This window comes from Megalopta genalis, chromosome 6, assembly GCF_051020955.1.
Source record: "Megalopta genalis isolate 19385.01 chromosome 6, iyMegGena1_principal, whole genome shotgun sequence".
Taxonomy (NCBI): domain Eukaryota; kingdom Metazoa; phylum Arthropoda; class Insecta; order Hymenoptera; family Halictidae; genus Megalopta; species Megalopta genalis.
In genome coordinates, this window is record NC_135018.1 from 16,750,812 (window position 1) to 16,773,570 (window position 22,759).

Sequence of the window (22,759 nt, forward strand, 5' to 3'; positions counted from 1 at the left end):
GGACAGGCGAAAGAAGAAGAGGGCTCTTTCGAGATGGTGATTCGAGATGCGTGCGCCACGCGGATCGGTACCGGATATCCGTGAGGTGACTGCGGCCGTGTCCGTGGCGGGATATGCGGGCTCAGTGTTCCCTCGCAGCACTCTCTCGCGGAACTCTCTCGGTGCACGCTGCGCTCGGAACACTCGCGGCCGAGGGCCGGGAGGACGATCAGGCGTAAAAGAACGGCTGCGGGGCGGAACGCGGCGACGATTGCATCGCGGGATGGAGAGGAATTTAACTTTACGACTTGACGGCGGCGGTGCGCGATTTGACGATATTCCGGGAACGGTGTAAATTCTCTCCGCGGGAGATTGATAAACGTTGCTTTATGGGGTCCTTGGTCTCGCCGCGGGAAACTGAGACGCGCGACCCGACCGACCGCCATGCCGGCCGTAGCCACGAGCTTTAATCCGACTCATTAACAATTAATACGTGATCTTCGAACGTTGGATGACTGAAGAGGTTTAACGGTCGAACGCGAAGCCGAGTCATATTTCACCTAAAACGAAATACAGTCGGGGACAAGTATGCGTGGACACCCTACACTCGTGTTAATTTTCGGACACCTATTAAAACGGGATAACTCTTTTCGAATTTAACGAAATGTCTAATATGCTATGTGCTTGCTTACAAAAAAATATAGAGATCTCAAGATTAAAATTTTATCTGAAATTGAGCCTGTAGTTTGACCCTGCTGCGTTCACCGATTGCGACAAAATGTTCAGTACGCGTGTATGTAGATTACAGACTCCGACAAATATGCATAAAGCTCGGAATAACGAAGTTAAAAAACGCAAGTCTTTTATTCTTTCTTTCATTTTTAACCAACAGCAATTTAAAACAAAAATGTTGTACACATTGTCCAGTAAAAATTAGTCTCTCTAATGTTTCAAGAACAAATGCAAGTCGTTCTTTCCACTTTCAAAAGAGTTATTCCGCTTTCAAAGGTGTTCGAACATTAATTATTCGTTCTCATTTTCTGTAAGTTAACCTTCTATAATTCAATGCAGCTTTCAAGTCGCATACCAATTTGCGCTGCTTTTTCAATCTAGTTGCATTTTCATCCACGATATGGCTAATGTCCGTTGCATCTCCTTCGTAATCGAAAAGATCATTCATTTCGATTTTTAACTTTTACTTCAGTTATCAGAGTGACTTCAATTATTGTATAAATTGTGAATTCTAATAGAGGTGGATTTCCAACCGCATGTTTTATTCTGCAGTTATATATTAAGATTAATATATTATAATATTATTATATTATTATTATATTATAATATTATATTATTATTATATATTATTATATTATTATATTATAATATTATATATATTATATTATTATAATATTATTATATTATAATATTATATATATTATATTATTATAATATTATTATATTATAATATTATATATATTATATTATTATTATATTATTATATTATAATATTAAGAGAAAGTGAGAGAGAGAGAGAGAGAGAGAGAGAGAGAGCGAAAAGAATCGCATTTCTCAACCCCTAATCGCAACCCTCGAATGTCGGTCCATCCGGGTGTGTTGCAGAGGCGGCCGGTGCGGTGCGTCTTTGGTTTTCAATCACCTGCATTTATACCTGTTGCTCGTTTCCTCCGCACGGCCGGATCCCCTCGCTTGTTTCTTTCATTCGCTCGCTAGGTAGAACGGAAAAAGTCGTCGACGCAGTTTTTTCGGCGCATCGAAAGACAACGATAAGAAGCGGCGCGAGTCGTATGTACATAATTCTGGATACGCAGCTGCGTTCGACAGGGAATGTCGAATGCGCGGTGGCTAATTAAGACGATATCGGGACGAACGGGAGCGGGAACGTTCGGGAATCGATGAAAAATTGCAGAAATTTCTGTTTCTAGCGAGTCGTGCAGGTGGTTTCGTTTTTGCGAATAAAAAATCAAGTGCATCCACTTAATTCAGTCCCTTTTGCCCTTGTTTTCGCATACGGCGGCGCGGTAGGTTCGCTAAACAGAGAGAGCCTGGCACACGCGCCAATATCCTCCTTCTCGTTCCATCGTTCGTGGTGTCTTTCTCTTCCTGGACATCCGTATACGGCGGAGGCGGTTCGCTCTCGAATCCAGAGAGCGAGAGAGAGAGAGAGAAGAGAGGGAGAAGATGGACAGCGAGGGGAATGAAGGCAGAAGAAGGGGCTCCCTTTGCTTGCCTCACCTAAGGGAGCCAATACGTCGGTATAGGCCACTCCAAGAATCGAGAACTTTTTCTCATTGATGGTCCAACTGTCCGCGATTTGCATGCGTTTGGACGATGCGGCCTCTGCCTCTGCGACAGGTTCTTTAAAAAAACGAGAACTGTCGCATCGATTCGATTCTTCGCAACGTGAGTCACTTGAAATATTGGCATTCCTTAGATCCACGTGCGTTCTTCAGGAATAATTGATTAATCCTACGATAGTATTTTCATCTCTCTCTCTCTCTCTCTCGCTCTCTCTTCCTCTTAATTTTGATTTACATTCGAAATCCATAAGTCACGTTTGCATTTATAATGTTTAGACGAATACAGTACTAGTGCACAGATTACGGTACATAAAAGATGAAGATCGGCGAATTTCAACCTTGAGAATGTGTGATTTTCTGTGTAGAATATCAACGATTATGAAAGAAGAAATCGGAAATTACATTGACTGGTCTGATGGACGTACACGAATAATTAGAGACTCAAAGGAACTTCTACATTTTTAGCGATGTTTATACATAATTTTAACAAAATGTTTGATATTTGAATATCTCTATATTAGAAGTAAAAAAAAATAGAAATATACAAATATAGTATTTCATGTAAAAATATAAATGTTACTTTGACCTTATAATTATTCACGACACCTTGGTGGCCTCCTATTGCTGAGACACCCTGTGTATTTAAAAGAAAAAAAAAACTTAACAAAACATCATATTTGTATATTTGCATTTTTTATTATTTCTAATATAATGTTTTGTTCAGGTTTTGTTCGTTCAGAGATATCTGTTCGAGTCTATAAATATGAACGCCGCTCTGTAGCAGCGATAATTCTAATTCAGAAACATATTTTAATATTCGTATCGAAATTAAGACCACCGCGACGCTACGGGACGTCAAGAAATAACGAGAATTTTATTTGGAGAACGTAGTACAATTAAGGGACGTGACTCTACGTAATAAAACTCCATTTGCATACGAATGACGTGCCACGTTTTGCTCGGTTTTTCGTAGAGACGACTGTCTAAACGAAGATTGAATGGATAAAAATTGAGAAACGATTTAATTCCGAGAAGTTCTGGTCCCATTCGGTATTACTTGGCTCAAAGAGGAATCAGATCATTTCGGAATGGTCATGTCATCGTAAATGCGCTTAATGGCTTTAATCTCGGAATTGAAGCGGCTCGCAACCTGAATTACCATCGTAAACGTACGTTCTCACAGCAAAAGAACAAGTTGGTAAAAATTTTAAGTCGACTGTGCGCATTGAAATGGAAATTTTCCGAATGTTAATGCGAAACAGGAGGAAACTGTTGAGCAGAGTTCTTTTCGCCCATTGAGGTGTATCGACCAAATTTTTCTGCGCTGCAGCATCAATAGTTGCAATTGACACTCGAGGTGCATTTCGAAGTCACTTTCGTGTTGTAACGCTTCACGACAAACACGAGCATGCATCAAATAGTCTGCTGCACTTGTCATAAATAGTATATGGTTCTTAATTCTTTCTTTAATCATTTTAGCAGGTAGAAAATAGTGCATCGCTTATTCTCATCTGTCCGATGATCTAAATTACATTCTATTCGCTTTTGCCATAAATACATAAAGTCTGTAGTCTAGTCATAAGCAGACAGCGGATGTTCAAGCAAAACAAAAATTTTACTCGTTGATTCTATAAAATTGGAATTAGATAAAAATGCATTTCTTCTTTTAACGATATTAATACAGTCACAGTCATGCAAAAATATATATATAAATCGTGTATACATTTTTTGATATAAATGCACGAAAAATCCGCAGTCTAGTCATAAACAATAATAGACGCTGCGATTGTTGTCTGAATAGAGGTGTACACAAAAAGTGACACCAAAATTCTGCGGCAATTTAAAAGTACTTTGCAGCAGCTTCCATAACGAAACCGTGTTTAGGATTCTAAAGAGCTATTTCCAAAAGAAAGAAAAATCTCGAATATTTTCCATTTTCGCGCGGAACCTTTATGAAGCATCGCGCGTCGGCAAGGACCTTTCGAAAGACCGACGGTAGCGGAAAAATGCAGCCTGCGAAGGGAAACCGGGCCGGAAAAATGAACGTGGACCTAGAACTCGGAAGTGGCTTAGGCGGCGTCTTCCTGGAACGACCTGTACCGAGGGGCCAGTCGGTGCAAGGAGGCCGCCTTGGCGTTGGCGTGACAAGGACAGACAGAGGACGAAGGCACGACCGTGCACGAGGGCCGGCCGACTGCTTACATCTTCATTAGGCCCCCATGCCTCCGAGTGCGAGGGAGAGGGCCCGGCCGCCGGAGGAACGGAGACGGAGCCGGAGAAGAAGAAAACGATGATGAAGCGAGCAACGGAGAGAGAGGGAGAGGGAGCGAGAAAGAACACCAAGGAGAGAGAGGGAGAGAGAGAGCGGGAAGGACGCGGACCTAGGGATACGGGAGAGAGCGAAACGGATGAATTCCGTAAGGCCGCAACGAGGATAAGAAAGTCAGAAGACCGTCGTCCAAAGACCCACCGGGAATCTGTTGTTGTTGCAACGACGGACGGACGAACGGCCGCGTAAACAGAGGATCTCATCTTCTGTTTACCGCTGGACCCCCAATTTCCGCGCGAACCGAGATCCGGTCCCCTAACCGGAGCAGCGTGTGAAAAGACTCCTGGAAAGCATCGGAATAAAGACCCGGTCGCATAGTCCGTGTGCTTCGAACGATCGTTATTAGCTTGCCGCGAGGTCTTCTCGCTCTGTCGTAGGTAACCGTCGTCGGGAACGCGTTCTCCGATTCGACCGGAGCTTAGGGTTGCCGGCGGTCGGGGTGTTTCGCGGTGGCGGATAAAAAGACAGCGATCGGCTGGCGAGCGTGTCGCGTAATTTCCGTGGCGGAAAAAAGCCTGGCCGGCAAATGAGAACCGCTGGGATTGGATGGGGCTCGGTTCCGGTGAATGGTCGCGGTGGGTGGCCCAGTGGGCTCTCTGTGTGCGCCAAGCCAACCCAGCCAGCCAACCAGCGGTGGGCCTGCGTGCCTGAGCGATTGAGCCAAGTCTCAGCTCCTCCGTGAGCCTCAGAGAGCTAAGCCTGCTTCGGAAGGCTCCTTCGTTCGCCTCGGACGTCTTCGTTCCGCCCGCTGCCGCGGTCCCGTTCTCTCCGAAAGCGCCGAACCAGGCACAAGGCACACAGGGAACAGTCGGGAAAGGGGCCACGAGGGTTTCTACGCCAAGTAGCCTTAGCCCAGCTTCACCCGGACCCCGTCGCCGTCGTCGATCTGGGCCCTCTCCCCCTCCTGGCCCCTCTTCCTTTTTCCGTCTCATAGCGTCTCTACTAACCGTCCGGTGGGCATCAACCCCGAATGTTTATCTGCAAGACCTACGGTAACGAAGCCAGGATAGAGTTTTATAGTCCAGCTTTCGCGGATCTAATTGGCCGCGTCGCCGACCGATCCGATGATTCGAACGATGATTCGTTTATTTGCGACCTGGACCCTCTTAATCTCTCATCCAGTCCCATGCTGTTTCGACTACGGACCCAGGAGGATTCGTCGGAACTGGCGATTTCGTGCTGGAATGTTTTTTTTTTTTAATAATGACCTTCGATCGGACCAGTCTTAGGGGATATTAGCACAATTTCAGAGGGAGAAGTGTCTATTAACAAACCGATTACAGCATTTGCTCCAACGTGGTGCTAGAATAAATTCTTACCGATTCCTACCGACCGTATTGGATTGGGCTATCTACACGTGACACATGTTTGGACAACAGCAAATTCAGATATTAGAAGACGTTGATTAGTAGCGCAAGTCGTGCAGGGGTTGTAAATTATGTTCGACTCATTCGTTGGACCACTTTACCTGAAATTTTTGGCAACTCATTTGAAAAAATTACATCTGCAAAGGAAGGGTTTCTCACCACATTCTGAAACAGTGTACGGGCCGATGAAGTACGTTGGAACAAATGAAGCGAAGCGATCGATAGGCCGCGGATTTTTATGCAGTAATATTAACCCTTAACGGTCCAATGCTGCCATACACGCGGCAAAAATCAATGAAACCGTGAAATCTGGCAGAAAACATTGGAAGAATAGGCACGATTGTATCGATGAAAATATATCAACGAAGTTTTATTTAAAAAAACGAATATCTCTTCTCTATATTTGATACAAAAATTTCCAGTAAAAAATTTCTCTTCGTCTGAAAAACAGTCTGGACTTGGCAGTGTGTAAACTGGAAATAGTTTTGGTCCCCTAAGGGTTAATATGTTTAATAAATTTAATGATATTAATAAGTTGCAAATAACGTAAGAACATCCTGAAATTCTTCTAATGTCTTCGCAGTTTTGTATTCGACCCACTCATTTTCTGTCACAAATGCATCAAATCCGGAGTCCAGTGATCGATAATATATTTTTTTATTACGAAGACCTCGAATGAAAAGGAACCTTAAGATCATCCAATACATCCGTAACACGAAAATATTTTCTAATCGTGGTACGATCATTTTTTAGCGCCACCTTGGCTTCCAGCTCGAGAGATCAGACCGCAAGATCTCGTTGCGAAAGGTGTTCGTCGATGTACGATCGCTCGTGGAGTCGGTGCCGGTAGGTGTTAACGGCGTTATTGGCTGAATCGACGCGTCGACCGAGTTGATTTATCGTTTCCCCGCCGAAAGTAGGTGACACCGTTCGAATCCGGCGACAGCGGTCGTCTGGTAGACATTATGCTGATGCCGGGAGTTAAGTGTCGGCCAGAAATTAAGTCGCGGGCCTTGATGAGGCTGCGAACGCCCCGCGGAATTCACGTCTCCTTGCATTACGCCTAATTGCCGGCCCGGGTAATGCGAGGACTGCGTGCGTGCGGATCGGGGAGACCGATCTACCTAGCGATTCAGCCTGATAAAAGTCGAATCTCCGAGGCGGGGCTGTTTGCGTGCGCCGAGGAATTTGTTCCAGTCGGATTCTTCGGTTCTTTTGCGATTTGGTCCACGCGTCTTCGTCCCTCTAGAATTTGATCGCCGAAATCTTAGAAGTTCGTTCAAATTTTCGAACATACGAACGATCGATGACGAAGAGAATTTTCTATTATGAAATTCGTTGAAATCGGATCGCTCGAGTCGTTCGTCGATCTGGATTCGCGAGTGTTTGCTTTTGCTAGAAATTCATCGACGAAAACTGGAGGATGGTTCGTCAAGATTCGTAGACGAGATGGATTTAGTTTTAGCACGGTCGTTCGAGGAAAGAATCTTTTCGCTGGGAAATCTCGGCACGAAACGGGGACGTCCAGGAAGCACGTGGTTCTTATATTTTCACACGCCGTAAAGCTGTCCGCACGTGCATTTCCCCGACGTCGGCGGACGTTCAATCTTGTTAGTCCCTCGGGATCGGCTTCCAGAAGGGAAGAGGTCGCTTTTCGGAACTTATTCGTAAAGTGTCGGAGGGAACCGTTCCGTGGAACGTTTATTTAGCGACAGATGGGTGCCACGGCTGCATCAGCGTACACAAATTCGGTGGCTCGATCAAACGTTCCTTGGAATCGCGCTAAACCTAACGCCTAGTCGTAGTCACCGTCTTCTCCAGAACCATCTTGTCGAGCTAAATTATCCTTCGCGACAATGAAATCAAACTTTATTCTTTGACCACGACGACTCGACAGAGTCACAGAAGTAATCGCAGGAATAAGCTCGAAATACTGCAGATTCGGTTTCATTCGTTAAATGACTTTAATCGTGTAGGATCTTTTTGGGAGTTCTGCATCTATTCCTGATCGCTTATCGAATATGTCTCACTCGATAAATATAATGTCCATTATGCCAGTAGACGAACGAAAGGCACAGAGCAATTGGTCACCGCACAGTGAACCGGCTCCTACCACCCTAATACCAATTCCACGAAAATCAACGTAAGAAAGATTCCGCGAGGCAAGAGGTGAATCTCTGTCAGCAACGTGAAAAATTAAGGAACGGCCGATCGGTATCTAAGAACGCAGAAATCATTGGAAAGTCAAGGGGCCTGTTCCGTGTTTTAGACAAGCGTCGTACTTTTGGCTAGTAATATCGCGGAATTAACGTATAACCGGTAATTGGACGGAATATCCCTTTAACGATTCGACGGTCGTGTCCTACCTTGTCCGGCTTAACAGCCTCCTCGTTTGAAATTTAAGGAGGAGAACTTAAGGAGGGCTGCCACCATCGTTGCTTCTGCTCCTGCCGAGGCATTTAAGGACGAAGCACGAGAACCACGAAAAGGGGGTGGGAGTAGCGATCTCTCTTTCTCCCTCTGCCCGTGTTCCTTTCTCTCTCTCTCTCTCTCTCTCTCTCTCACTCTCTCTCTCCCTCTGATGTCGGCTGCATCTCTGTTTCGTTTCCCGGCGGGCAGTTTGTCGTTTCGCTCTGTTCGACGGGCAAAGGGCCGCTCGTTGCACCTGCTTCCCTCGTAGTACGCCCATGTCCGTTCCGTACGGTGGAAGAAGGAACACGCGCGTGTTCGTTTCTTCTTTCTTTTCTCCGTCTTCCTTTCCACTCTTTTCCCCTTTTCTTTGGTGGCCTCTGTTGATCCAAGGCTCGGGCTCACGTCCGGCAGCCTCTTCCCTTGGGGCGAGCATCGAATTATCGTTAAACGTCGGTTCTTCCTCCTGGCCCCCGGGGCCCACGGGGCTCACGGGGCACCGGGGCCGGAGGAAGACAACTGTCGCATGTGGGAGAACGAGGTCGTTTTATTCCACGAAGAAACGTTCGCTGCGCTTGCGTAATTATTTTGCGGTACGTGCAATTTGGAAGGTGCTCATTAGCCCGTAAAACGGAAACGATACTCGTGGTCCCATTCGGCCCCACGCCGTGCCGCGCCGCGTCGGCGACCGCGTCACGCTGCCGCCGCGGCCCCAAACTCTGCCTCTAGCCTCCTAGCTCCTTCCTGATCCAGGAATCACGCTGGATTGCCACACGTATCGCTTCCGAGACAAGCTTTAGCTACCAAAGTTAACTTCTAAGTCTTTGGCAATCGGTGGAATTACAACGTACACATTTTTTCAATGGGCCAGCTGCGACGAAGTTCGCGCAATTTAGTCATTTCTCGTAAAAGGAACACCCGGTATATTTCTAGCTGTGGTAAAATGTTGCAACGTATCTTCTTCGACAACTGCGCCAACCTCCTGACTGATGGATCGAATAGATCAGCTTCTACGTACAATCGAACAACCTGTTTTGCGACATGCTCGGCGACTCTTCTATAATTTTTCACGGATTCGATATGCTCGAGGAGATCAAACAAAAAATCCCTCCAAGGACCGAGGACTACACCGAGAAGTGAATTCCAAAAATGTTCCTAGGCTCGGAAGAAATCTTGGCGGGAGAGTATTGTATGAAACGGGGATTACTTTAAAGGGGAGAACGTACACTTCAATGAATAGATAAATATTTTCCGATGGAAAAGCGAATTGCGTGATCTTTTTGATCACACCTCGTATTGTCATGCGTAGTCGCTTTTTACCGAAAAATTAGGGAACCTTTTGCTATCAACATATGTGACATATAGTACACGTAATCACTTTTTCTTTGCACCTTCGTTAGCCGTACTATTATTCCATGCAATACCCTTTCGTTGATTTCCTAATCCAGTTCGCTCTCACAGTATGTCTCCGGCATCGTATACTTTCAAAGAAACACTTTTATTATCCGTATGGCTCCATTCCATTGCATTCTCCTCGGTTCTCTAACCATTGCTTACTACCACGTGTCCCTATCATTGTAAATCCCCGAGGATCAAAGTACAGCCTCTGTGACACCTGAACGAATGATCGTCGCAATCGCATCGCTACCAAAGCGATCCCTCTCTCTAAATCAGTGTTCCATTTCTCGAACAACCGATCTCCTACCAGCCGGTCCCTTTTATCATCGTAAATTCTCGAAGATCAAAGAACAGCAACTGCGGTGCCTCGATCAACGGCGTCGCACAATTACAGCCTGCTACCAAAATGTGTCTACGGCTTACCGGGTGCTCGGTCAACCAGCACTGTTCCATCGAAACACGAAGTCGCGTTTTCCGGAAGGGTGGCTCCCGCCGAAGGAAACAATCTCGCAGGAGGCGAGACTCGGTTGTTCACGGATCGGCGGCGGGTTGAATGAGACAAAGTCGACGGAGCTAAAAGACGCGCGGCCATTCAAAGGTGTCCCGGAGGGACAGAGGCCAACGCGGAGAGATTCTTCCACGGTACGATCACGGTAGCCGGAAGGGTGCAGATAGAACGGGAACGCGGCTCGCCCCCGTGAACCAGACAGGGACGGGGAAATAATTACAGAGACTACCCGCCGATAAATCAAGATGCGCGCCCCTCCCCTATCGCCCCCACTCGTTTGCTCTCTTACCTTTCTCTCTTTCGCCCGGGTCTCTCTCTCTCCCTCCCCCTCTCTCTCTCTCCCTCTCTCTCTCTCTCTCTCTCTCTCTCTCTGCTGAATCACAGAGACTCTCTATCCTCTCTTCTGCCCCCTCTCGCTCTCTTTCTCTCTTTCTGCGCCTCTGTCTCGCTTCTTCAACGACTCAGCCGCGGCCGGCCTCGCCTCTTTCTCTCTTCTTCGCTCCTCTCCCTCTCGTTCTTCTTCTTCTTCTTCTTCTCCTTCTTGTTTATCGTGCTTTCCTCCGTTAAGACGCGTGTTTCTTGCTACATAGAGCGTAGAGAGTAGTGTCTTTATTACGCTCGATGGCCCCGCGCATTCTACAGGTTGATTCATCTTCCGGCGAGCGCCGGGATAGCGATGCCCCCATGGATACGTGGGGCATCCCGTAATGTTTCATTTCACGTGGGCGGCACACACCGGAGACGACGCTCAGAAACTCGTTGTAAGTGATTCCGTCCGTAAGGAAACGCTCCGGTGCCCGGAGGTACGTGTTGTTGCAACTCCCTCTCTGCCCGATGCTACAAAATTTCTAGCCAACAAGACCGAACCGGACTCGACGCGACCGACCACACCGCTTGACTCGTTGCAGTCTTCTTTTCACGTGCCATTTTCACGTCAGAACGCGAAATTGGATTTCATGTTTACTCTGACTGGGCTACGCACGGGAGCAGCGCGAATGCGGTCTGCGTATACCGGCGTTACACTGCTGCCGGGGGCTGTTCGAACACGAGTATTCATCTACGATTTTCCGTAAGAACTTTTCATTTCTACGTTGGAGAGCACATCGGGAATTACTCTTTCCACTTTGCCGCGTTGATCCAGCGTAGTCACGATGGCAACACGGTTTCACGGTTTTTAAAATGCCAGACACAAGCTTCTTGCCTTCTTTAATTACACCGGTGAAACGATAAAATTATAAAAGAAGATAATAAAATAATATTAATTATGATAATTTATATATAATATAATATATAGAAATAATATTAATATAATAATATTAATATAATATAAAAATAATATTAATAAATGATAATTTTAATAAACTAGTAAGTGCGAGTCCTCTGTTCATTTATAAGTTCGTGAATGGATCACCTTCGTATGAACCATGATAACTAGTTTTCGGAGTTTACTTATGAGAAAAATTGTCTAGGTTATAAGATCATTGGCTCGGCTGCCTCGCGCCGGCTGATTTCGCCTCTCATTGGCCACCGTTTTTAACTCGCAAACGAAGCCACGGATTGCATTTTCGCCAAGGAAAAAGTTACTTTAAATGACCACAGGAACCCCTCATTTCTCGCTTGTACAATAATTTCGGGACACCCTGTAGAAAATTTTCAACAGAATTTTATCCTCCCGGTCCGAAGTACTCTAGAATTGTTCACATGGTTAACAGACTGTTTAGATAATACAACACTCGGTTACAATTTTAATCTAAATCTTCAATGATTTTTACGTTAAATAGACAGATCACTATACGATATCTTTTTCACAATATTCAACACATTTTACCAATGGCGTATAACACTTTCCTCGCAGCATCTCAATTTCACTGAACAAGCGCAGCATTATTACATTTCAAACGCGGCATCGACTTGTGATCTCGACAGTGACACCACGTCGCTACCGTTATGAAGCGAACTGCACCTTCTAGATACCTTAACCTTTTAGGTACGGCTGAATTCTGCGCGAGGCTATTTCCCTGGACGGCAGATTCTGATATGTACTGTACAGAGTCTGATACTGTATGTATTCCCCGTCTGTATATTGTTAACACTGTTGTAAATCGGTGTGAAGACAAAAGAAATGTGAAACAATGCATAGGACGATGATCATTTAATTCAAACGGAGAGCGAGTGAGCTACTAGAGCGAGCCACTACAGGGCGTCCCAAAAATGTCTCGCAATCCGAAAGTGGCGGGTTCCTCAGGTCATTCGAAGCAACTTTTTCCTTTACAAAAATTTTCTCCGAGGCACCGTTAACGAGTTATTAACGAAAAACAGTGACCAATGAGAGGCGAGATCAGCTGCCGCGAGGAGGCCGAGCCAACGGCGCCAGCGGTCGAGCGGTCGAATCCCAGCTCAGCTGGCGCGAGGCGACCGAGCCAATGAGCGGAACTGGGCTTCGCGCGCTGGTTGGCTGGGCCGCCACGCGTCAGCAGTACTCGATTCTTATTGGTCACTGTTTTTCGTTAATAACTCGTTAACGGTGCCTCGGAGAAAATTTTTGTAAAGGAAGAAGCTGCTTCAAATGATCCGAGGAACCCGCCATTTCCGGATTGCGAGACATTTTTGGGACACCCGGTATAGTGGCGCGTCGTCCAGAGAGATGACATCCGCGAAAGCCACTATAGTGGCGCGACGTTCTGAAAGATGATATCCGCGAAAGCCACTATAGTGGCGCGCCGTGCCTAAGAGGTTAAATTGCGACAGTCATTTCCCTCCGGTTTTTTCCGAGCGGCGGGTCTCGCCGGGCCGATCAGCGATCTTCGAAAGGATGGATATATATTGTCACTTCGTAAAAACTACGTAGCGGTTTTCGGCATTCCGGTCGGGAACAAGGGGAACAAAGGAGGAAGGGAGCGGGAAAAGGTCGAACGTGCGCAATCAGGTTCCCTTCTTTTCACGCCACCTTCATTACTGTTCGTCCCCCGAGGTTTACGGTCGGGGTATCTGTTCCTGTTAGCCAGGTCGGTCACGATGACCCTACTCCTCGGAACAGTATCGTTTCCACGGACGTTTACGGGGAACGTTCTCCCTGGAAACCGCATTACATAATGCTTCCCATAACGACTTTCATTATCGCCGCTCGTCGTCGTCACACCGCGAACGGTTCCGCCGATATCATCCCGCTTCGTGGACGGACCGCGTCGGACAATTAGCTCTGATTAATTAATCGCATTCTCTCGCCGGCGATCGTTCATCCGCCACGCGCTTTCTTTTTCGTCAAACGTCGTTCGTTTCCCGTTGCCGGTATAACTATAGAAACGTTTTTCTTTCCTTTTTCTTTCTTTTGAAACCGTGATTCGAAAATAATCATAGGCTTCGCTGGCTGTGTAATTATGTAGATTCCTCTCCGCTTTAACTTGATGTTGATTAATTCCTTCGTTTTTCGGAACCCCTCTCCTTCCGCTCTCGACCGCGAAGATAAATGAAATCCTGCGAAATTGTTTCGCGATCTTTTCCGGCCACGGGGGAGACTTCTGCGGCGATTGAATTCGGATGGTTTTTCAACCGTTTGGCTGCTGACGTATTTTTTCGGACGTATGCCAAAACTGCGGCACTAATTGCGCGTGTACGGGGAAAAAATGTAAAACACTTTTCGTACAATAAACTCACTCTTGTATTGCTTTGCAACAAGAAAAATTAAAAAGTACCACTAATTTACATAAATTTGTTTTAATTAATTTTGTGAATAAAATTGATAATAAGCACAAATTCTAGTGATTTAGAGCAGCTTTATTACGCTCTCCGCAGTCTTGGCATAAAAAAAAAACAGAAGCACTGTCGTGCTCTTCGCATTTTTGGCACAACATAAGAAGAAAATGAAAATTAATGAAAAGATTTTCCGAGGCTCGAAACTGGGGTATCCGTTGAAATAGGAAATTCTAGAATGTGGCTGTTAACTTTTAGATAGGGTGCTGTTTACACGCTGTAATTTACAAAAAAACATTTTATACACAGATACCGATTGACCGCTTAAATCGATCGATTTGTTAACGCGCCGACTGCCAAGCCTGTTTCGAAGAAATCTGTTCGAGACGGCAACGTTCGAAAGAAAAGAGAAAATACGTAATAATAAGTAAAATATAATAAATAAATCCTTTTTATAACGCGTTTCTGTTTGCAACGAGCATGTAACAGACGCGTCGACGGGCCACGAGTTATCTCGTGATTGGCAGTCAACGTGTTATGCTCTTACACGTTTCACCACATGGTACGCTTTTTCGCGTAAAATTAACGACATTGTAAATTATTTTTTACGAAGCGAAAGAAGTATTCCTCTGCATTCTTGCAACGTGTACCTAGTCTAAAAGTAAAATGCGAAGTAAACGATGAACGAGCGAGAGCGCTTTCCAGCAATTCCAATTAACTCGATTTCATTCAAATATTTTGATCCAACTTACTCGGCCGTAGGCTGCAGAATAAATCCATAAAAGCGTTATTCTCGTTTCTACGAAGTTTCCAAACGAAATTTCCAGCGGAACTCGATGGAAATCTTCAGCCGATTAGACGCCGAAATGAAAAATCACGAGAAAAAACTGCTTCCCCTGCTGGATCCCGGTGTTCGGTCAAAACGGTGGTCATTCACGAGGATATCGCATTACAATTTGACGACGCGACCGTTGTATACGGCCATAAAGGCCCCGTGGTGACAGAGGAATCGCGGAGAGCACAGTAACCCAGGTCGTTGTTTCCTCGCGCCGCTCTCATTATTGTTCGTCCTTCGGGGTTTACGATCACGGTATTCGTCCCTGTCCCTCAGATTGGTCACGATGAGGCACCGTACGTTCGTTTCCAACTCGTACATCCCTGAATATCGACTCGAAAGACCGCCCGTTGACTCTCCGCCAGCTGGTTCTCCGCCGGCGATCAGGCCGGCGAGGGACCGGCGCGACCGTACGGCCAGCGTCCGCGCAGAGGATTTCCCGCCTGCGCGCGGCAGGTTGAGAACCTCCTTGATAGCGGGCAACACGGGTGGTCTCCGGAGGCCGCGCCGTGGCGGAACGAGCAAATACGCCGTCGGCATTTTTGACGGTGAAATCTGACTAGGTGGGATCCCGACGTACCCCGTGTCAGACGTCATTCTCATGCCCTTCCTGCGTTACATTCTGCTGAATATAGTTGCGTATCTTTCCTGTCGCGGTTTCGCTACGTCCTGCAGGACTCGGCCGGTTCTCGCCGCCTTTTCCGACCGATTCAGGATCGAATAACGTTCTGGGACAAGCGGCTACCGGCTTTGGGGAGATCGTTTTTCTCAGCACTTACCCTAGTTTCCTTCGACTAGCTCCGTTTTTGGGTGCCTCGGATTCGCTTCATTCTCGCACTGTTTAGATTCATTCTATTCTCGCGTTACTCCACTTTTGCATCACGTGAACTCGTTTCACTTGTTTGCACTTTTCAGACTCGCTTCGTTTCTATTGGGTTGGCAACTAAGTAATTGCCGATTTGTTCAATGAAACACAAAATTTTTTTTTACTTGGAATGTAGTTTAATCTGTAATGTATTTTCCATTTTGTTCGATGACCCTTTGCCATCTCTCTGACAACTTGAAACTTCCACGCTCGTAGAAAGTCTGATCCTTTCCGGCCAAAAACTGAGTTAAGTGAGATTTTACAGCGTCATCGTCGTTAAAAGTTTTACCACGAAGGGAGTAGTCCGGGGATCGAAATAAGTGGTAATCCGATGGCGCGAGATCAGGGCTATATGGTGGGTGTAACATCGATTCCCAACCAATATCCATCAATTTTTGCCGAGTGGACAAAGACGTGTGCGGCCTAGCATTGTCCTGCTGGAAAATGACACCTTTACGATTGACCAATTCTGGTCGCTTTTCCTTGACCGCTGCATTCAATTTGTCCAGTTGCTAACATTCACGGATAATAAAAAATAACATAATAATAATAATAATAATTTTATAATATAACATTTACGGATATCATAAAAATGCGAGTGAGTGACATCTATAACTGAAATCGGCAATTACTTAGTTGCCAACCCAATATATTATCAAAACCTCCTCGTTGAGACTGAAGCTAATCCTTTTATTGGTTTCAATATTAACACTATGCCGTCCGGTGGCACCACGCTGGTGCCATGCAAAATCTATCTGTTGTATGCCGGTGGTACCACTTTGGTGCCATTTTAGAAAACTGAAATAACATTTGAACTATATTTCTTGGGTGTTAAAAAAGTCAGCAAGCTAACTATAGCATTGTGGTCGCTTTTCCTTAACCGCTGCATTCAATTTGTCCAGTTGCTAACATTCACGGACAATAAAAAATAACATAATAATAATAATAATAATTTTATAATATAACATTTACGGATATCATAAAAATGCGAGTGGGTGACATCTATAACTGAAATCGGCAATTACTTAGTTGCCAACCCAATTCATTGCGTGAAATTCTTCGTTCTTTGCATTATGCGATGTTATTCATTTTTTCTTTTTTTTGCATTGTGTGTACTCACGCCATTCCTTTGCATCGCTTGGATCGTTCAATTTTTTGGTTCCTTGGACTCGCTTCGTTTTTCCATTCCTTAGACTTTTGCAACGTCGCTAGACGACTTGCTTCGTTTTTACGTTATGCGGGCCCGCTTTATTCTTATAATACTCGGACTCGCTTCATTTTTACGTTATTTGGACTCATCGAATATTTACGCTACGCGAACTCATCGCTTCATTTTTATGTCACTTGCAATTACCAAATTTTTACATTACCCGCGGTCGCCTCATTTTTACGTTGCTTGAACTCGCCCCATTTTTACATTACCTGGACACATTCCATTTTTCGCAGTGCTTCGAGTGTCATAAACATTGGCTGATAAAATCTTTTCCAAAAAAATAATGACGCCGTATAAAGGAAGTTGAGCAGACTAAATTTCGCTAATTTTAGAACGAGGTACTCTACATCCAAGACAAAACCTACGTTATCAACGAATGATGCTAAAGAAATCCTATTTATAGATGAATTATTCGTGACGCATTTCCAAATACAAATCTGCATGAACGAATTAACCTGGAACATCGTAATCGGTTACTTTTCTTTATCTACATGTTATTCAGTTTTTCGCATTGTCTGCGAAACATCGAGCTAGCAGAAATACCGCAATCTTAACATAATTCGCGGTATGTACAACCGAACAATTTACACAAACCAGTGTGCACATTTTCCTTAGAAATAAAAATAAAAATCTCACGATCTTAAACATCGCGTGATAATTAAAACATAGAGCGATTCAAACGATCTTCTTGCTTCTTTGTGCAGCGCTCCGACAATTAAACCGCGTCGAACTAGCATAACATTTCAACATACAAGCTAGTCGCCTTTGAGTCTTCTTTGTGCCTTTCTCGTTGTAATTCGAAAGGCGTTGCAAAAGCAGATGACTTACTTGTGCAGATAAGAGCACCGGGGTTAGGGGATGTCCTATCGCCGGGCTGGGAACGTTTTCAGCCATAACAAAGTTATTTCCACGTCTCGTTCTGGGAAGGTTTTCATTGGTTCGTTGCCAGAAATTTTTCTCGGTATACCCGTAAAAGCTGTAGAAACGTGTGTTACGACACCGCGGGGCCTGGAGCCGATGTTTCTCTTCGGGGAATCGTCCCGAGCATAAACATCGCCAGCCCGTCGAAAGCTTAAAGTGGTACGAGTCGCGAATAAAGCGACCAGCCAATCACAACGGTGCTCGCGACTTTGTTCCCGACTTGGGTACAGGTCGCCCAAGGCAGGTAGTCTCGATCTTGAAGGAAGACAACTGTGCTCGGGCCCCGCATTCCATCGAGGCATTCCAGAAAAATCAGCAAAAAGAACAACCTCGAAGGAGACGCATACCCTTTCATCCCCCAATCAATTTCTCCTAACGGCACTAAACTTGCACGATCTTCTAATCACTTCGGGCTACCTCGATTCAATCACGAACACGACGATCCAATTATCCTTTCGTCTCGAAGATTGAATCTCGTTGGCAGACCATGGATTCTATGCGAGCCGTTGGAAGCGAAAAAGCACGAATTAAAAAAGCATTCGGAAGCATGAATTCAAAGTTCCGAGATCCTGCGAGATCTTCGCTACTTTCTGCTAGATCAAATATGAGTATTCACTGTAACTTATTAAAATTACAATGCACCCTTTAAATCCTGATAAAACGAACGTACTGCCATTTAGGTGGCGGATCTTGTCGGGCCACCCTGTATAATTAAAGAATTAGATTAGATCGGTACCGAACAAAGGAAGAAATGCGGTGTTTAATTTTTCCCGATGTTATCACAGAATGATAACTGTTTCATTCGAAAATATTCAAAGTATCATGCCTTTGTCACTGGACTGCGGATTTTCGTGCGATATAAAAATAGTCCAAGTCGCGATTGTAAGAAACGTAAGTTTGATAACAATGTTTTTCCTCTCGCAGTCATTTTAATAAGTTACACATACAATATAAAGTTATCTTCGAATTTTTCTCTTTTCTGTTTTCCACTGGTTTTCTTGTCAAGTATACATAAAATCCGCAGTGTCTGCTTGCACCGTAAGAAATCGCTTTCCGTTCGACCCTTGTTTCTAGTAACGGGCGCAGACAGCGTTTTACTTCGCAGAAAAATCTCGTTATCGTGTATTCCGATGCTTTAACGACCGCGGTCGTTGATTTTTCATCGATATGTTCGCCACGATCTGCGAGCGTCCTGACGATGTGTTTCTTCTGTTCTCTGTTGGTCGTAGAAGGCGGAAGGTTACAGAAGGAGCTGACCTACGCGTCGGAAGCCCTCGGCGAAGCTGCAGCGTCGACGCATCAATTGGTGATCCAAACGCCGAGACATTCCGGGGCGAATATTTTGCATCCTGCCGCGCTCAAGGAACACTTAGCGATCCTGAAGGCGGCCACGCAGGTCACCGTACACCTGTTCGAAATGTAAGCTTTCTTCTTCTTCTTCTTCTCTCTTCCCGTTCCCTTTTTTTTCAGCCTCTTATATTCCTTTCATCATTCTGGTTTCTTGCGGGAACACCGATGATGCGTCCGCAAGAAAGAGGACGGCTGATGAGGTCTGCGCAACGAGTTTCCGTGACTTTCAGTCCGGGTGGTAGCAATCGGTGCACTTAACTTCGAATTACGGCGATTTAATATCTCGTTAGCCGTGTTACCGTTACCGTTTCCAGACGGGAAATCGCCCGACAATTATTTGCATTGTAACGAATTAATCAGTTGCAGAATCTACAACGCGCGCCGCGCGAACTAATTCGACGTTCTTCCAAACGTTTTTTACTCGCGCCGATTTTTCTGAGATCAAGGATGCTAAAAAAGTACGTAAAATCCGCATTCCACTACATAGTCGGTATATCCATATTCTTTTGAAACTCGTGCGAGTCTCCCTCTTTCTTGCAAATTTTACTAATATTCTGCAACTCTTAAACGCTACCATGGGTAAATCTAACTTCCTTTTAATGCGACATTAGTTCCTCGATATGTCTTCTATGTGTCCAATCTATATAAATTTATGTTTATATAATATTTTCAAAATACGTATTTTGTCGAGTTCATTGACCAAAGTAATAATTTTTGTATGGACGATAAAATAAGAGAATAGGTGATTGTAAAAATTGTATAGAGGTATTCGATTAACAGTCCTCCAAGTTACATATAGAATTATATGACGATAGAATTAATATTCTAATAAGTACGTTGACCTAATAAATGAAATTCGTTCGACGGAAATTGATTAAGATTTAATAATGGTATAAATATCGAAATCGAGATTTATATAAATAAAGCAATTACTTCTCCAAAGTTATTTGCAATAACTCGTAAAATTTTTTAAGCAAATGAAAGATATCAATAGATATCAATAAGATATCAATATGTTACCCTTAACAATTATTTACAAGCAATTTCGAAGCTTCGTGTCAACTTCATCTTCACCGGATTGCGCAGAAAATTTCAATGAACAAAAAGACCGCCACGAAAATGGACCGATTAATTGTTTCGCTGCATAGATTTATTGCCATATACGCGACAGAGTAAACTAAACATCTCATGGTAGCGTTCAAGGGGTAAACGGCGGAGCGGAAAGCGGCTCGTAGAAGCGAGACGTAGCGATCGTCTCGAGTTTTTCTCGAGAGCACTTCTCGGGCCGCTTATCGCCGGCTGCACAGGGCGGGGGTTAAGGGGATGCAAACTTGTATTCATGAATGCATGTGTTCCGTGTCGCTTGCAGCACGTGGAGGCTGAAAGACATGTGTTACGCGCTGAACATACCCAACTTCGACATGCACTACATCGACCAGGTAATTTAAAACTACCACTACTTTCTACGTAGGTGATACGTAACCGCGTGGCGAGCATGTGTGCGAACACGTTTCCGCGCTGTTCGCGAATTCGACGCGTGAACTACGATACCGCGTTATTGCGCACGCACCGTGACTCCCCGATTTCTATTAGGAAATCCTGGGGCATAGCGATGGCTACGATCGACTCTCATCGGTCCTCGATCCTTCGATCTCTCAACCCTTTCGTTCGTTCTCTTCGTACATTTCTCCCAAAGTGTCGGGCAGTTTTTTGAAGATTAACTTTAGCGTATCGTCGGGCAAATTTGAATTTTAACATTCTCTGTTAGGTCAATATAAATTGAATTTAATTGGTAAATAGAGAGAGAGAGAGAGAGAGAGAGAGAGAGAGAGAGAGAGAGAGAGCAGTTAGACTCAGACACTTGATTTGCAAGCTGTGGTAGATTAGCATGATTAGTGTATAGTGTAAGCATTTTTCTTCTCCAATAAGGGGGATCAGTAAAGTTTAACTCGGATTGTGAAATTTTGCATTACATACATTGATTCTATTATTAAACTGAAAAGAACATTTTTCCATGTGTATTCATCTTTATACATAGAAATTAAAACATGCTTCCATGAACATTACGAGAGACTAACAATTTTCTCTACAATATTGATTAAGGTGAAAAGGAATTTCTTCTTGATTCTTCATTAATAATAATTTCGTTATAATGTCATTTATGTCTGTCTATACAATTTTTGTTCAAAGCAGAATGTTAATATTCATATCACAATATGGATCAAAATATGGATCAAAATATGGACTGTACAAATTTCTGGTTTAATTTGACATTGTTAAAGACGAGATTGCAGCCCCTTGGAAATTTTACAAAAGTATTTTTAGTTGACGAAATCCATTAATTTCAATTGACCGTCCAATACGATACATGTATTTGTACACTTTCCCACGATCTACAATTTCAGAAATTTCCTCAAATCATTTTATTCATTCATTAATTAACATTTCATTTTCACCTCCCTAGAATCTTGAACAGCTCGTCGAATCAACCCCTCAACGACGGGATCCGTATGAAATACTGGCCAATACATGTACCTTTTATACACGAATACAAAAATAATGTTATAATCTTCATAACATTAACATTTTGACATTACAATTTTAGCAGTAACGTAACATTCTTATCGTGTAAATGTATCGGTAAAAAATTACAAGGCAAAAATTACAATTTATTATTATATAGTATATATTGCGATACGTTATTTAGGCAGAACTACAGTAATGTCTCCCTAACCGACGCTCAGATTGCGCACAAAAATGTACAATTTAGGAAGGGGAGATACGATTATTCGTGCCTTCCATCTCGTTTTTATAGTCGTCGACAATCCGTGACTATAAAAATGAACCGCAAGGATCGAATAATCGTATCTCCACTTCCCAAATTGTCTATTTTTGTGGACAATCTAAGCGTCAATTACAGAGACATTACTGTAGTCTTGTTTGTACGGTCCCGACGTTGAGGAATTAAAAGCTCGCATGGAACTAATACCAAAAATTTGTTACACAAATCCTGGCCGGCTTGTCGCGTTGTCTGCATGTGTGGAAGCAATTAAAGGCGGTAGTATCGAAAGCGAGTGACAGTCCGGTTGCTTTTCACTTCGCATCTCGGACACACAATCCGAACATATGGAAATCCTCGTCGACCGTACGGAAGGTTTGAATGGTGCCGGATAGGGATCTGGGTTAGGTCGTCCGAGGTCGTACCCATCGCTAGAGGTTCTCGTATCCTCGAAGTCCTCTGTTTCTCGTTTTCCAGTCACCACGTCGTTCCCGGACGACTCGCGCGCGGTCGTAAACGTCGAAAATTCAATACAATGCTTGAAAACCCGCGGCTTTGTACCGCCGTGAGATACGGTTATAAGTCGTGCGTGTCCGTTCACGTGTGCCGCGCCGTTTCTTGCGCCGCTAACGAGCGGACACGTTAAAACATCGCTAAGCGTACACGTACACGTACATATAGTGATGGGACCAAATCAAAGATACCGCCGCTTCCGCGACGTTACGAGCCGATTTTATGCTCCGGTTTGACTTTTTCTCCCGGGAACGAGTTCTCTCCGCTTCCTCCCGCGATTTTCTGACT

General features: G+C 44.5%; 1 protein-coding gene across 1 annotated transcript in view; it reads left to right on the forward strand.

Moving 5' to 3' along the window:
• ptc (protein patched) overlaps positions 1-22,759 on the forward strand; it is a 77,270-nt gene that overhangs the window by 24,659 nt on the left and 29,852 nt on the right. The window contains exons 3-4 of the mRNA XM_033483796.2: positions 19,059-19,248; positions 20,549-20,618. Of these exons, the coding sequence (XP_033339687.1) occupies positions 19,059-19,248; positions 20,549-20,618 (260 nt within the window). The remainder of the gene's footprint in view (positions 1-19,058; positions 19,249-20,548; positions 20,619-22,759) is intronic.